The sequence below is a fragment of the Pelophylax lessonae genome (genome assembly GCF_965119305.1).
Source record: "Pelophylax lessonae genome assembly, chromosome: 13".
Lineage (NCBI taxonomy): Eukaryota > Metazoa > Chordata > Amphibia > Anura > Ranidae > Pelophylax > Pelophylax lessonae.
Genome location: NC_138780.1, coordinates 29,898,155 through 29,913,378, shown reverse-complemented (window position 1 = coordinate 29,913,378; position 15,224 = coordinate 29,898,155). Strand labels below are relative to the sequence as shown.

General features: G+C 43.0%; 1 protein-coding gene across 1 annotated transcript in view; it reads left to right on the top strand.

Annotated features, from left to right (window-relative positions):
* The window catches only part of LOC309569129 (uncharacterized protein), a gene marked incomplete at its 3' end in the record, with an annotated part of 331,735 nt that overhangs the window by 209,974 nt on the left and 106,537 nt on the right, over positions 1-15,224 (top strand). The window contains exon 4 of the mRNA XM_082274891.1: positions 9,600-9,905. Within this exon, the coding sequence (XP_082131017.1) occupies positions 9,600-9,905 (306 nt within the window). The remainder of the gene's footprint in view (positions 1-9,599; positions 9,906-15,224) is intronic.

The following is a 15,224-nucleotide window of genomic DNA, read 5'->3' as shown; positions in this document are numbered from 1 at the left end:
CAGCCAATCCTTATAGTGTCTCCACTATAAGGATTTATATGCCCTTGATAAAGTCACGTGTGTGTGACGCAACGCGTCGGGAGGAGTTGGGTGATGTCACTTCCGGTTAAGACCGAAACCGGAAGTTCAGTGCTTTAAACGCTATGCTGTGCTGCTACGGGGATCTTTCCGGTCCCTGCCATCCTGTTAAATGCTGTTGCTTACTGAAATGTAAGCTTTTTTAAGCTTTCTATTAAAATGTTATCATTAAATACTACACTATGGAGATCTACTGTTTCCCTTCTTTGTGAGCGGAGCTGTTCCAGCCTTGAAGCCATTTCCCCATCACAATTGCTATTAAGGAGAATATCTGGTTTTCCTGAGCCCAGCTGACCTCCACCTATCAAAGAATTAGACCTCTTGGTCAGGAGCAATACAGGCAGTCCCCAGGTTACAAACATTCGACTTACAAACGACTCCTACTTACAGACGGAGGGAGACAACAGGAAATTAGTAGAAACCATGCCCTAGGAGGGGAAATTAACTCCTGTAAGAGTTCTCAAAAGTATCTACACTGAAGCTTTATCAGCAATCTTTGTTTCCACAACAACCCAAAATTAGCAAAATCCAATTGTTAAAGGGACAGAAAGTGAGGTGAAATCTTCTGAACAGGGGCAGCAAAACAAATGTTTCAGGGGTGTTAACCCTTTCCTATGCTATCAAAACAAATGTAAAAATTATTATTTTTGCTGGGACTATTCTTAAAAAGTGTACCTGTTCCAACTTACAAACAAATTTGACTTAAGAACAAACCTACAGTCCCTACCTTGTTTGTAACCCGGGGACCGCCTGTATATACAGTGGGTACGGAAAGTATTCAGACCCCCTTAAATTTTTCACTCTTTGTTATATTGCAGCCATTTGCTAAAATCATTTAGGTTCATTCTTCTTCCTCATGAATGTACACATAGCACCCCATACTGACAGAAAAACACAGAATTGTTGACATTGTTGCAGATTTATTAAAAAAGAAAAACTGAAATATCACATGGTCCTAAGTATTCAGACCCTTTGCTCAGTATTTAGTAGAAGCCCCCTTTTGATCTAATACAGCCAGGAGTCTTTTTTGGGAAAGATGCAACAAGTCTTTCACACCTGGATTTGGGGATCCTCTGCCATTCCTCCTTGCAGATCCTCTCCAGTTCTGTCAGGTTGGATGGTAAACGTTGGTGGACAGCCATTTTTAGGTCTCTCCAGAGATGCTCAATTGGGTTTAAGTCAGGGCTCTGGCTGGGCCATTCAAGAACAGTCACGGAGTTGTTGTGAAGCCACTCCTTCGTTATTTTAGCTGTGTGCTTAGGGTCATTGTCTTGTTGGAAGGTAAACCTTCGGCCCAGTCTGAGGTCCAGAGCACTCTGGAGAAGGTTTTTGTCCAGGATATCCCTGTACTTGGCCGCATTCATCTTTCCCTCGATTGCAACCAGTCATCCTGTCCCTGCAGCTGAAAAACACCCCCACAGCATGATGCTGCCACCACCATGCTTCACTGTTGGGACTGTATTGGACAGGTGATGAGCAGTGCCTGGTTTTCTCCACACATACCTCTTCGAATTAAGGCCAAAAAGTTCTATTTTGGTCTCATCAGACCAGAGAATCTTATTTCTCACCATCTTGGAGTCCTTCAGGTGTTTTTTAGCAAACTCCATGCGGGCTTTCATGTGTCTTACACTGAGGAGAGGCATCCGTCGGGCCACTCTGCCATAAAGCCCCGACTGGTGGAGGGCTGCAGTGATGGTTGACTTTCTACAACTTTCTCCCATGTCCTGACTGCATCTCTGGAGCTCGGCCACAGTGATCTTTGGGTTCTTCTTTACCTCTCTCACCAAGGCTCTTCTCCCCCGATAGCTCAGTTTGGCAGGACGGCCAGCTCTAGGAAGGGTTCTGGTCGTCCCAAACGTCTTCCATTTGAGGATTATGGAGGCCACTGTGCTCTTAGGAACCTTAAGTGCAGCAGAAATCTTTTTGTAACCTTGGCCAGATCTGTGCCTTGCCACAATTCTGTCTCTGAGCTCTTCAGGCAGTTCCTTTTGACCTCATGATTCTCATTTGCTCTGACATGCATTGTGATCTGGAAGGTCTTATATAGACAGGTGTGTGGCTTTCCTAATCAAGTCCAATCAGTATAATCAAACACAGCTGGACTCAAATGAAGGTGTAGAACCATCTCAAGGATGATCAGAAGAAATGGAAAGCACCTGAGTTAAATATATGAGTGTCACAGCAAAGGGTCTGAATACTTAGGACCATGTGATATTTCAGTTTTTCTTTTTAATAAATCTGCAACAATGTCAACAATTCTGTGTTTTTCTGTCAGTATGGGGTGCTATGTGTACATTCATGAGGAAGAAGAATGAACCTAAATGATTTTAGCAAATGGCTGCAATATAACAAAGAGTGAAAAATTTAAGGGGGTCTGAATACTTTCCGTACCCACTGTATATTATATGCATTTACCTCTATTCATTAAGGTGAGCAGCCATTGCATGAGGTGGAGGACACCAAGTTGCTGTGTATTTGCACTAGGAGACACTGCAATATATTTTTCTAGATATTTATATGGATATTATCACTCATCACCGTAACTGTTTATTATCCTGAATTTTATTAACATTTTTGTAGACACTAAGGTGGATTCACATGAACATTTATTTTTGAATGAAGAGTTAATTTTGAATATTTTACATTTTTTCCTTTTTTGAAAAATATATTTGCTGTGCACATTTTATATGAGCTTTTATTCACACTGACTCACATTCATGGACTTTTGTTTTTTATTTATTGTCTCAATACTATATGCACTTTACTATAGATGTGATACATCATTGTGACTTATATATTTGTAGTGTTTTTTGTTTCAAGATTTCTTTATATTTGTATACACTTTTCAGCACCTTTTGATCTTCACAATATCAGTGCTACAGACCCCTTTGGGATAGCACCTATCCATTACTTTTTTTTTTTTTCCAAAATGCACCATTACTTTATTCCAAGTGCTGGCTGTATTATTACTTACACTCAGGAGCACTTCTTCCTGGCCTATACATGGAACTCTTTCCAACTAGTGCTCAACATGGGAAATAATCACATCATATCCTAAGTGCAGAGGAGAAGCCACTTACTAATAGCAGAGGATTGTGAGACATGTAGTCTGGTCACCTGGATTTATACTGGACTTAAAGAGGAGTCCCAGGCTCCCCAAAAAAATGAAAAGGCAGTTACAAATAATGTAGCTGCTGACTTTTAATATTAGGGCACTTAACTATCCAGGCATCCAGTGGTGTCCTCACCAGAGCCGATTCTTCAGCTATCGGGTGCTGGCACAACCATCTTGATTAAGGGAAACCGTGCATGCGCGAAGCTCGCAGCTATCTGTGATTTGGCTGCAGGGGAGGGGGGGGGCAAACTGTTCAAAACCAGGTGCCCACTGCCCCCCCAAAGGTGTCAAATGTGGCAGCGGAGGGGGGGAGGAGGCAGACAAGCGGAGATTTCCCTTTTGGGTGGAGCTCTACTTTAACCACTTGCCCACCGGCCACTGTGCTGCTACTGCGGCACAGTGGCTCATTCCCGTCCAGTGACGTAGGTCTACGTCACTGGACGGGAATGAGCCACTGTGCCGCAGTAGCAGCACAGTGGCCGGTGGGCCAGGGGAGGAGCAGTGGCGATCGCCGCTGCTCTGCCCCGATCGTCGGGGGAATCGAGTGAGGAGATCCGCCCGCTTGTGTAAACAGAGCGGGCGGATCTCCATAGTGACAGGGACTGACAGATCGGAGTGTTCAGCATAGCTGGACATCCGATCTGTCCTTCTGTCACTCAGTCACCTCCCCCTCCACACGTCAGTAAGCACCAGGCATACATTAACCCCTCCCTCTCCAATAAAATTAACCCCTTCACTGCCAGTGTCATTTTTACAGTAACAGTGCATATATATAGCACTGATTACTGCAGTAATGTCACTGGTACCCCCAAAAGTGTCAAAAATGTCAGTCAAGGGTCCGATCTGTCCGCCGATCACCGCCATTACGCGTTAAAAAAAAACACCAAAAATGACAGAAATCTTTCCCTTAGTTAGTAAACGCAATAACCTTTGCGCAAACCAATCAAAATACGCTTATTGCGATTTTTTTTACCAAACATAGGTAGCAGAAAACAAATTGGCCAAAAATTTTAAAAAAATTTGATTTTTACATTTTTTTGGGGGGAATTTCATATAAAAAAATGTTAAAAATATTGTTATTTTTTCAAAATAAACGCTCTTTTTTTGTTTATAGCGCAAAAAGTAAAAATCGCACAGGTGATCAAATACCACCAAAAGAAAGCTCTGTTTGTGGGAAAAAAAGGACGTAAATTTCGTTTGGGTACGGCGTCGCATTCAGTACTATTTTAATATGCGCTACCAGATAGCAGTTTTATGAGCACGGAGAATGTAATAAAGTGCCACATCCTAAATAACTAAGAATTGTGTTGTTGGAAAAGACATGGACTTTAACGGCACTGGGTAAGTAAAATATAACAATTTTATTGGTTTACAATTAAAAAAGACGTTAACAACATAAATCCTTCCCCTTTAAGAAAGGCGTTGATACATTTAACAACCATCAAGAGGTATTGGTATATGGATATACAGAATAGTAATCACTGCAATAGTGTAGGCATACGTCACATCAAAAGGATCTCAGACAATGGTAGGAATGTGTGTTGTCGTCCATCTAGATCGGTTGATGTGATGTCAGATGTGCAGATATCTCATAGAGCCAGAATGCTCAACATGTTTCGCTTGAAACAGTTTCTTCTGGAGCTACTGGTTCAATTGCTCTGAGTATATCCAAGTTGTATCAGCATGGTAAAGGGCAAAGCCATAAAATGATAATGGGGAAGGTGGAGTCTGTAGCCAGGAACGCCATAGAAGTAGTGATTATTAAAGAACGTAGTTCATGTTCATACACATTGTCCACCAGACCGTATATTTATTCATTCATGGTGGCGGTTCCCCATCCAAATAAATATATGGGGAATAAAGACATGGTGTTTCTTGGGTATAAATCTGGTCGTTGCCAGTAGCAACCACTGCTGTAACTCAGAGGAAAATCCCGAACGATGCCCCCAAATTTGGAACCCGTAGGGCTTGCTGTGTGATGGCTTCTTGGGTCTCCCTCTGATTACCTGCAGACAGACACTAGGGGATTTTTCACACATCCATCCTTACTCCCAGTTGCTCACTACTCAATAAACAGTCCAGGGGATTTGGTTTTATATTTATTGTGGAACTTGGATGGGAGAAGGGAATAGTGGAATACTCCAACTTGAACTATTCACAGTAGATAAGGACAACTCTCACTTGACCTCACCAGGTTATTTGTGGAAGCAGCCTCACTGCTTTAACCATACTGCCACTTGTATGGAAGAATTAAGTCCTCTTGCTCTCTATAGAAGCAGACTTGATGCAACTACATTATCTTCAGGACACTCTCTAGCATCCCCTTGACTGATACCGTCCACTGACTCTTCTAGCAGAAGGGGTGACCTTCACAGGACAGGACCCATGACACAAATCTGTACTCACTGTAGGCAGAATCAGACCCTTTAAGTGTCTCCCTTCCATTCAGTTCTGCAGGACCTCTGGGTTCAGCTTCTCTCTGACTCTCAGGCCCTCAGGCCGACCACATGGCAGCTTCTACAGAGGAGAGACAGCCAACCCCTCCCTATGGGACCCTGCTCTCCAGCTGAAAGACCAAAAGCACATGTGCCCTTGGCATTTATACAGTATCCCAGCATGCACCAAGGCACTTTCCTCTGCCAATCACCAGGGCTGTAACAAATGCCTGTGCACTCACTTGTCAGGTTTCCTCCCACTGTCCAATATGCCTCCCTATTGGACCAGTGTGAATAATTTCAGACATGCGGAGCTGGACTTGAGCACCATGAGCAGACCTCACAAATAGATCCTGCTCCCTGGTAGGCAGAGAGCAACATAAATTTACCTGGCAATCTCTCTGGTAAGCAGAAAGACCCAAAAACTAGAGCACCTTTAGCATCTACCTAGGAGGGTGCTACGCTATGTATTGTTACTGAGAATGCAGAACTTTATTTATCCACAAAATGGCAGCATTCAGCACTTTTACTTGCCATAGGCTCATTAAAGGTGTTCAGAGACTTCTGGGAATTGTAGGCTACATAGTTACATAGTTAGTGAGGTTAAAAAAAGACATCAGTCCATCCAGTTCAACCTATGATGTGTGTGTGTGTTTGATGTGAACCGTACATTGTATACCCCTGTATGTTGTACATTGTATACCCCTGTATGTTGTACATTGTATACCCCTGTATGTTGTGGTCTTTAAGGTGCCCGTCTAATAATTCTTTGAAACTATCGATGCTCCCTGCGGATACCACTGCTTGTGGAAGAGAATTCACATCCCCACTGTTCTGACAGTAAAGAACTCCCTACGTATTTTAAGGTTAAACCGTTTTTCCTCTAGTTTTAGTGAGTGGCCACGTGTCTTATTGTATTCCCTTTCTCTGAAAGGTTTGTGCCTTATGCTAGGGTCGCCAGTACAGTATTTGTACATTGATATCATATCCCCCTCCAAGCGTCTCTTCTCCAGAGAGAATAAGTTCAATGCTTGTAGTCTTTTCTCATAGCTGAGATCCTCCATTCCCCTAGAAATGAAAGCAGAACTCTTTTTTCACAGTATAGCTGATGTTAAACTACAGAGCCCATTAGCAATCAACAAGGGCGGGAGGATAAAAAAAAAAAAAGCCGGGAAGACACGGGGGGAGTTGGAGAGAGACTTTGCAAGTGGAAGGAGTGTGTGAGAGTTTGTGCCAAGCAATATTGTTCCACATTGGACTGGGTTAGGCTGGAATACCTGAGGAACTTAAGAAGAAGACTGTTAAGCCAAACATAGTGTGGAGAGAGCTGCACAGATACGGCGTTTCGTGAGACAGAGCTGACTTGCTGCAGTATATGTACTGCTGGCGGTCAGCAAGTGGTCAATGTTCAAAGCAAACTCCCCCATCCATCCATGCCTCCATTCTTTATTTTGCTGAGAAATCATTTTGAAAACCACCCCTGGCAATTCTGGCAGTGGCCATCTTGAGTAAGTGTGAGAGGAAAAGTTTGTTGGGCGCTTCTGCTGGGAGATGGGTCCCCAATGGAGGGGTCTTGATGGGAGAAAAGCAACCAGACCGATGACAAAAAATAGAGCCATGAGGATATACATCAGCTTCTACGTAAGTCTATGTTATTGTCATGCAGTAAAGTTACATCTGACACACTCAGTGGCGCCTATTTTTTCTATCTTGAGTAAGGGCAGATGATTCATGAATCATTTACTTCCAGGAATCTCCCCTTAGCTCAGGGACATGCTAAGCTGAGTACCCTCCTCTCCTGAAGACTGCTGGGATGTATGACATCAGTTGCCTAGGCATGGAAACTAAGAAGTAATTGAAGAAATTAATAAAAAAAAAAAAAAAAAAAAAAGTAAAACAAGTAAATATAATATACAGTGCATTGCGAAAGTATTCGGCCCCCTTGAACTTTTCAACCTTTTGCCACATTTCAGGCTTCAAACATAAAGATATAAAACTGTAATTTTTTGTGAAGAATTAATAACAAGTTGGACACAATCATGAAGTGGAACGAAATTTATTGGATATTTCAAACTTTGTTAACAAATAAAAAACTGAAAAATTGGGTGTGCAAAATTATTCAGCCCCTTTACTTTCAGTGCAGCAAACTCTCTCCAGAAGTTCAGTGAGGATCTCTGAATGATCCAATGTTGACCTAAATGACTAATGATGATAATTAGAATCCACCTGTGTGTAATCAAGTCTCCGTATAAATGCAACTGCACTGTGATAGTCTCAGAGGTCCGTTTAAAGCGCAGAGAGCATCATGAAGAACAAGGAACACACCAGGCAGGTCCGAGATACTGTTGTGGAGAAGTTTAAAGCCGGATTTGGATACAAAAAGATTTCCCAAGCTTTAAACATCCCAAGGAGCACTGCGCAAGCGATAATATTGAAATGGAAGAAGTATCAGACCACTGCAAATCTACGAAGACCTGGCCGTCCTTCTAAACTTTCAGCTCATACAAGGAGAAGACTGATCAGAGATGCAGCCAAAAGGCCCATGATCACTCTGGATGAACTGCAGAGATCTACAGCTGAGGTGGGAGACTCTGTCCATAGGACAACAATCAGTCGTATACTGCACAAATCTGGCCTTTATGAAAGAGTGGCAAGAAGAAAGCCATTTCTTGAAGATATCCATAAAAAGTGTAGTTTAAAGTTTGCCACAAGCCACCTGGGAGACACCAAACATATGGAAGAAGGTGCTCTGGTCAGATGAAACCAAAATCAAACTTTTTGGCAACAATGCAAAACGTTATGTTTGGCGTAAAAGCAACACAGCTCATCACCCTGAACACACCATCCCCACTGTCAAACATGGTGGTGGCAGCATCATGGTTTGGGCCTGCTTTTCTTCAGCAGGGACATGGAAGATGGTTAAAATTGATGGGAAGATGGATGGAGCCAAATACAGGACCATTTTGGAAGAAAACCTGATGGAGTCTGCAAAAGACCTGAGACTGGGACGGAGATTTGTCTTCCAACAAGACAATGATCCAAAACATAAAGCAAAATCTACAATGGAATGGTTCACAAATAAACATATCCAGGTGTTAGAATGGCCAAGTAAAAGTCCAGACCTGAATCCAATCGAGAATCTGTGGAAAGAACTGAAAACTGCAGTTCACAAACGCTCTCCATTCAACCTCACTGAGCTCGAGCTGTTTTGCAAGGAGGAATGGGCAAAAATTTCAGTCTCTCGATGTGCAAAACTGATAGAGACATACCCCAAGCGACTTACAGCTGTAATCGCAGCAAAAGGTGGCGCTACAAAGTATTAACTTAAGGGGGCTGAATAATTTTGCACGCCCAATTTTTCAGTTTTTTATTTGTTAAAAAAGTTTGAAATATCCAATAAATTTTGTTCCACTTCATGATTGTGTCCCACTTGTTTGTTGATTCTTCACAAAAAATTACAGTTTTATATCTTTATGTTTTGAAGCCTGAAATGTGGCAAAAGGTCGAAAAGTTTAAGGGGGCCGAATACTTTCGCAATGCATTGTACCTTCCTATCTATTTTACTAATGCTAGCAGCATAAGGATTAAAAATAGTCAATGTTGATTGAGAGAGTGGAGTTCTACTTTAACTACCAGTGATATAGTCACTAGAATAGAAAATAATGGTAAACACAATATTTTACAGTGGTCACATGAAGTGGAAGGAAATTTACCAATGGGGTGACCTGGAATTTACATTAAGAGATTTTGTACTACTTACACTTTTATTTCTAGGACGGGAGGTGAATGAAAACACAAAAGGGTTACAGACAGCAATAAAAACCTGTCAAGGGTTCTTACACTTATGAGTTATGGTTGAATATTCTACATTTGGATTTTCCAATAATATTAGTGGGGGTGATACTGTTTACCATTTAAGATCCAGAAAAAACTGTTCACCTTTAAACCTCTAACCTTTCTGGTCTTTACAGGAGGAGATGTCCCTATCAGAGTTAATGGCCTTATAAAGCAGTCCATCCTCCTGTCACCATCTGTGGATTCATCACGTTCTGTACAACAGGTCTACTGGACCTTCCAAACCTACATAATGGCATCTTATATAAATAATCAGCTTACTGTAATTGAGGATACATTTGAAGGAAGGCTGGAGATCCTGGATAATGGAAGATCACTGAGGATTGGAGAGCTGAGACTGGAGGACAGTGGACTGTATTCTGGAACTATAACTTTTACTGACAAAAGTAAAGATCAGAAAATCTACAATTTCACTGTCTATGGTATGTCTGTGCATGCTTTGCATTAACTTAACCCCTTATTTACCAAAGACTTTAGGCCATCTCAGCATGATCAATTTCAATCCAATGATGATGAAAAGGACAGAATTCAGTGTAGCACCCTCCTAGGAAGGTGCTAGGTAAAGCATAGTTATGGCCCTGTTCTGCTTATCAGGAGGGTCTGATCTGTTAGTTAGCCTGTCACATGCTTCCAGGTGTGACCTGTCGAGTCTGTGGAGTCTCCCCACTGTATCCAATGAGGGATTTTGATGGACAGTGGAGGAAATATAGCCTATAGCACACCAGGGTTTATGACTGTCTCAGTGGGTGGGCATTGCTGCAATGCATCCTGGGATTGGAAATAAATCCTGGGGGAGCATGTGACAGGGTGTCTTTTGGCGGGAGAAAAGTCCCAGGAGGAGGGTGACGGCTGTCTCTTCTCCTGCTGAAGTAGGGAAGGTGGTCCAGGCAGTCGGCCTAGGGACCAGGGGTTGAGCTGTGCTGCAGAGGATCCAGTGTGTGGTGACCAAGTAGAGCTGCTGGCCTTCTGGAAAAACAGTATTGTGAGTACTCAAGTACCTGCCCAGGGGTCTTCCTAAGAGAGGGGACCACTCCAGAGAGGTCAAGGGGATCAAGGAGCCAGCTAACCTGGAGTGTTATTGTAAAGGGGGGTGCCAAGTTAAAGCCCTGAAGATTAAGGGGTAAAGGGGGCACCAGAAAGGGCCTTGAAATTACTCAGCAGTGCAGTATACAGTACAAGTCAGCTACCTCAGGAAAGAAGTACCTTGGGAAGCTAATAGGAATATTTCACAATCAAAGGTGAAGTAAAGTAAGCGTCCTAGCTGTGACTAGCTCCACATAGCGTTAACCACCATCAGTCAGCGTTAACCAGCGTCAATCAGCATTTTTATACAGTCCCTGCCTCATTTGTGCATAGTTCAGTTGTTAGAGTATCCCACTCATCCCTTCTCCTATCCAAGTTCTCAATAAATCCTAAAAAGCAAAGAAACTGGACTGGTCCTTGTCTCAGGTGAAAACACTTGGACTTTTTGCCCCCATTTTTCATGAGCTGAACTCAAAGATCTAAGACTTTTTCTATGTACTCAAAAGGCCTATTTCTCTCAAATATTGTTCACAAATCTGTGTAAATCTGTGTTAGTGATCACTTCTCCTTTGCCGGGATAATCCATCCACCTCACAGGTGTGGCATATCAAGATGCTGATTGGACAGCATGATTATTGTACAGGTGTGCCTTAGGCTGGCCACAATAAAAGGCCACTCTAAAATGTGCAGTTTTACTGTGTTGGGGAGTCCGAAAACCAGTAAGCATCTGGTGTGACCACCATTTGCCTCACGCAGTGCAACACATCTCCTTGGCATAGAGTTGATCAGGTTGATGATTGTGGCCTTTGCAATGTTGGTCCACTCTTCTTCAATGGCTGTGCAAAGTTGCTGGATATTGGCAGGACCTTGAACACGCTGTCGTATATGCCGATCCAGAGCATCCCAAATATGCTCAATGGGTGACATGTCCGGTGAGTAAGCTGGCCATGCAAGAACTGGGATCTTCTAGATTGTAAGCTCTAACGAGCACGGCCCTCTGATTCCTCCTGTATTGAATTGTACTGTAACTGTATTGTCTTCCCTCACATTGTAAAGCGCTGCGCAAACTGTTGGCTCTATATAAATCCTGTATAATAATAATAATGTTTTCAGCTTCCAGGCTTGCCCACCATGGGGCCGTGCATTATCATGCTGCAACATGAGGTGATGGTCGTGGATAAATGGCATAACAATGGGCCTCAGGATCTCGTTACGGTATCTCTGTTCATTCAAAATGGCATCAATAAAATGCACCTGTATTCGTTTTCCATAACATACGCCTGTCCATACCATAACCCCACTGCCACCATGGGCCACGCTATCCACAAGGCTGACATCAGCAAACCGCTCACCCACACGATGCCATACACGCTGTCTGCCATCTGCCCTGTACAGTGAAAACCAGGATTCATCCGTGAAGAGAACACCTCTCCAAAGTGCCAGACGCCATCGAATGTGAGCATTTGCCCACTCAGTGCTCACTAACGCAGATTTAGACAGATTTGTGAACAATATATTTGAGAGAAATATGCCTCTTGTGTACATAGAAAAAGTCTTAGATCTTTTAGTTCAGCTCATTAAAAATGGGGGCAAAAACAAGTGTTGCGTTAATAATTTTGCTCAGAGTATATTGAATGGGAAGTCTTTTTTATACTGGTGGCTACTCTCTTCATTTAAATCTTACTTCCTTAGCTCCTCCCTTCCTATATCACGATAGTGGTAATCATCCAGTGCTGTGGGGCCTAATACCAGCTTCTGGGCTTGTCAGTGCCGACCAAGCCTGCCCTATCTGCCCCCTCCTCCATTAATAGAAGCTCACCCCAAAGCTTCCTGTAATGAAAAGCGCTCTATGAAGAGAAGAGGTGAACATTTCATTCATCTGCCCATCCTCCATTCATAGAGTGCCTTTCATTGCTGGAAGCTGTAGGGCATCTTCTTTGAATGGAGGAGGGGGGCAGAAAGGGTGGGCATAGTAGGCATTCTTGACAAGTGCCTTTAAAAGGTCCAGTAGCTTGTATTAAACCGAACAGCACTGGAAGATTACTGCTGTGGGGCTATTGGGTGGAAGGAGCAAAGAGGACTGAAGATTTAAACAAAGAGAGCAGTCACGAGCACAAAGGATACTTCTCATTCAATGTAATGTCCCTTGTGCTGATTTTAAAAAATAAATAAACATAGGCTTTAGGCCTGTGGTTTTGTCGCAATCCATTTGAAAGAAGGACTAAAGAAAGACTTTCCTCAGTTCCTTCTTAAGGCTCGGTTCACATTGGTGTAATGCGGGAAACCCTGTGAATCCACTGGGTTCCCGCATCACACCCGACTCGCAGGCAGTCAATACAAAGTTAATGACACCTCCAGATTGGTTCACATATCGCAGTGTGAACTGTCAATTCAGACGGGAATCAGATTGCATGAGTGTGAACACCTATGCGATCCGATTCTGGTGCGGACCAAAAAAAGGGTCCTGCACGAGTTTGGTCCGAATGCGATGCAAATTCAGCCATGCAATCTGTATGGCTGAATTCGCATCACGCAGACATTGCATTTCATTTGCACAGCAGTGCAGTGCGAATCACATGCAATGTCTTCCATTGCACCAATGTGAACCGAGCCTTAGGGGGACTCCATCGCCTTGGCGGTGTTCTGACAAAATGTCGAACCCGACAGAATAACCAACCCATGTCACTTCCTGTAAACCTGCACATGCGCAACGTGTCACACATGACGTCAGTGCACTGAGGAATTTCCCTGTTTTTGTAAGTTTGTACTGCAAAATTGTTCAATAAAAAGATTTTTTTTTTTTTAATAAATAAATAAATAATGATTAAAGCATCTACTAGGGAATAACAAAAAATATATAGATCGGCGCTAATACAAACAATTGATGTGAATGAAGGTGCAACAGTTAAATAACACATCCATATGTAACCAATAATAAAAAATACATAGCATACTAGAAAATGATGATCAACTTTCAATAAGTAAAAAAGTGAGTATAATCATTGAAAAACAAGTGACTAAAAAGAAAAAAAAGAGGAGAAGAAAGACCATCAAAAAAAGTCCATAGAAAAGTGAATCAACCATAGCTGATGATCCAAACAAACGTGAATAATAATGTCCAATCGAAAGGTGTCACCCCAATGCAGAATGTGAAATCCCAACGCAGAATACAGCAACCGCCAATGGGTGGAGCTTAAGGGGGGACTATGGTCAACATGAATAAATACAGTATCTCACAAAAGTGAGTACACCCCTCACATTTTTGTAAATATTTTATTCTATCTTTTCATGTGACAACACACTGACAACACTGAAGAAATGACACTTTGCTACAATGTAAAGTAGTGAGTGTACAGCTTGTATAACAGTGTAAATTTGCTGTCCCCTCAAAATACTCAACACACAGCCATTAATGTCTAAACAACAAAAGTGAGTACCCCCCTAAGTGAAAATGTCCAAATTGTGCCCAGTTAGCCATTTTCCCTCCGCGGTGTCATGTGACTCGTTAGTGTTACAAGGTCTCATGTGTGAATGGGGATCAGGTGTGTTAAATTTGGTATTATCGCTTTCACTCTCTCATACTGGTCACTGGAAGTTCAACATGGCACCTCATGGCAAAGATCGCTCTGAGGATCTGAAAAAAAGAATTATTGCTCTACATAAAGATGGCCTAGGCTATAAGAAGATTGCCAAGACCCTGAAACTGAGCTGCAGCATGGTGGCCAAGATCATACTGTGGTTTAACAGGGCAGGTTCCACTCAGTACAGGCCTCGCCATGGTCGACCAAAGCAATTGAGTGCATGTGCTCAGCGTCCTATCCAGAGGTTGTCTTTGAGAAATAGACGTATAAGTGCTGCCAGCATTGCTGCACAGGTTGAAGGGGTGGGGGGTCAGCCTGTCAGTGCTCAGACCATACATCGTACACTGCATCAAATTGGTCTGCATGGCTGTCGTCCCAGAAGGAAGCCTCTTCTAAAGATGATACACAAGAAAGCCAGCAAACAGTTTGCTGAAGACAAGCAGACTAAGGACATGGATTACTGGAACCATGTCCTGTGGTCTGATGAGACCAAGATACATTTATTTGGTTCAGATGGTGTCAAGCCTGTGTGGCGGCAATCAGGTGAGGAGTACAAAGACAAGTGTGTCTTGCCTACAGTCAAGCATGGTGGTGGGAGTGTCATGGTCTGGGGCTGCATGAGTGCTGCCGCCACTGGGGAGCTACAGTTCATTGAGGGAACCATGAATGCCAACATGATTACCTTCGGACACTGGGCCGCAGGGCAGTATTCCAACATGATAACAGCCCAAACACACCTCCAAGACGACTACTGCCTTGCTTGCTAAAGAAGCTGAGGGTAAAGGTGATGGACTGGCCAAGCATTTCTCCAGACCTAAACCCTATTGAGCATCTGTGGGGCATCCTCAAATGGAGGGTGGAGGAGCACAAGGTCTCGAACATCAACCAGCTCCGTGATGTCGTCATTGATAAGTAGAAGAGGACTCCAGTGGCAACCTGTGAAGCTCTGGTGAACTCCATGCCCAAGAGGGTTAATGCAGTGCTGAAAAATAAAGGCGGCCGCACAACATATTGACACTTTGGGCACAATTTGGACATTTGCACTTAGGGGTGTACTCACTTTTGTTGCCAGCGATTTACACATTAATGGCTGTGTGTTGAGTTATTTTGAGAGGACAGCAAATTTACACTGTTATA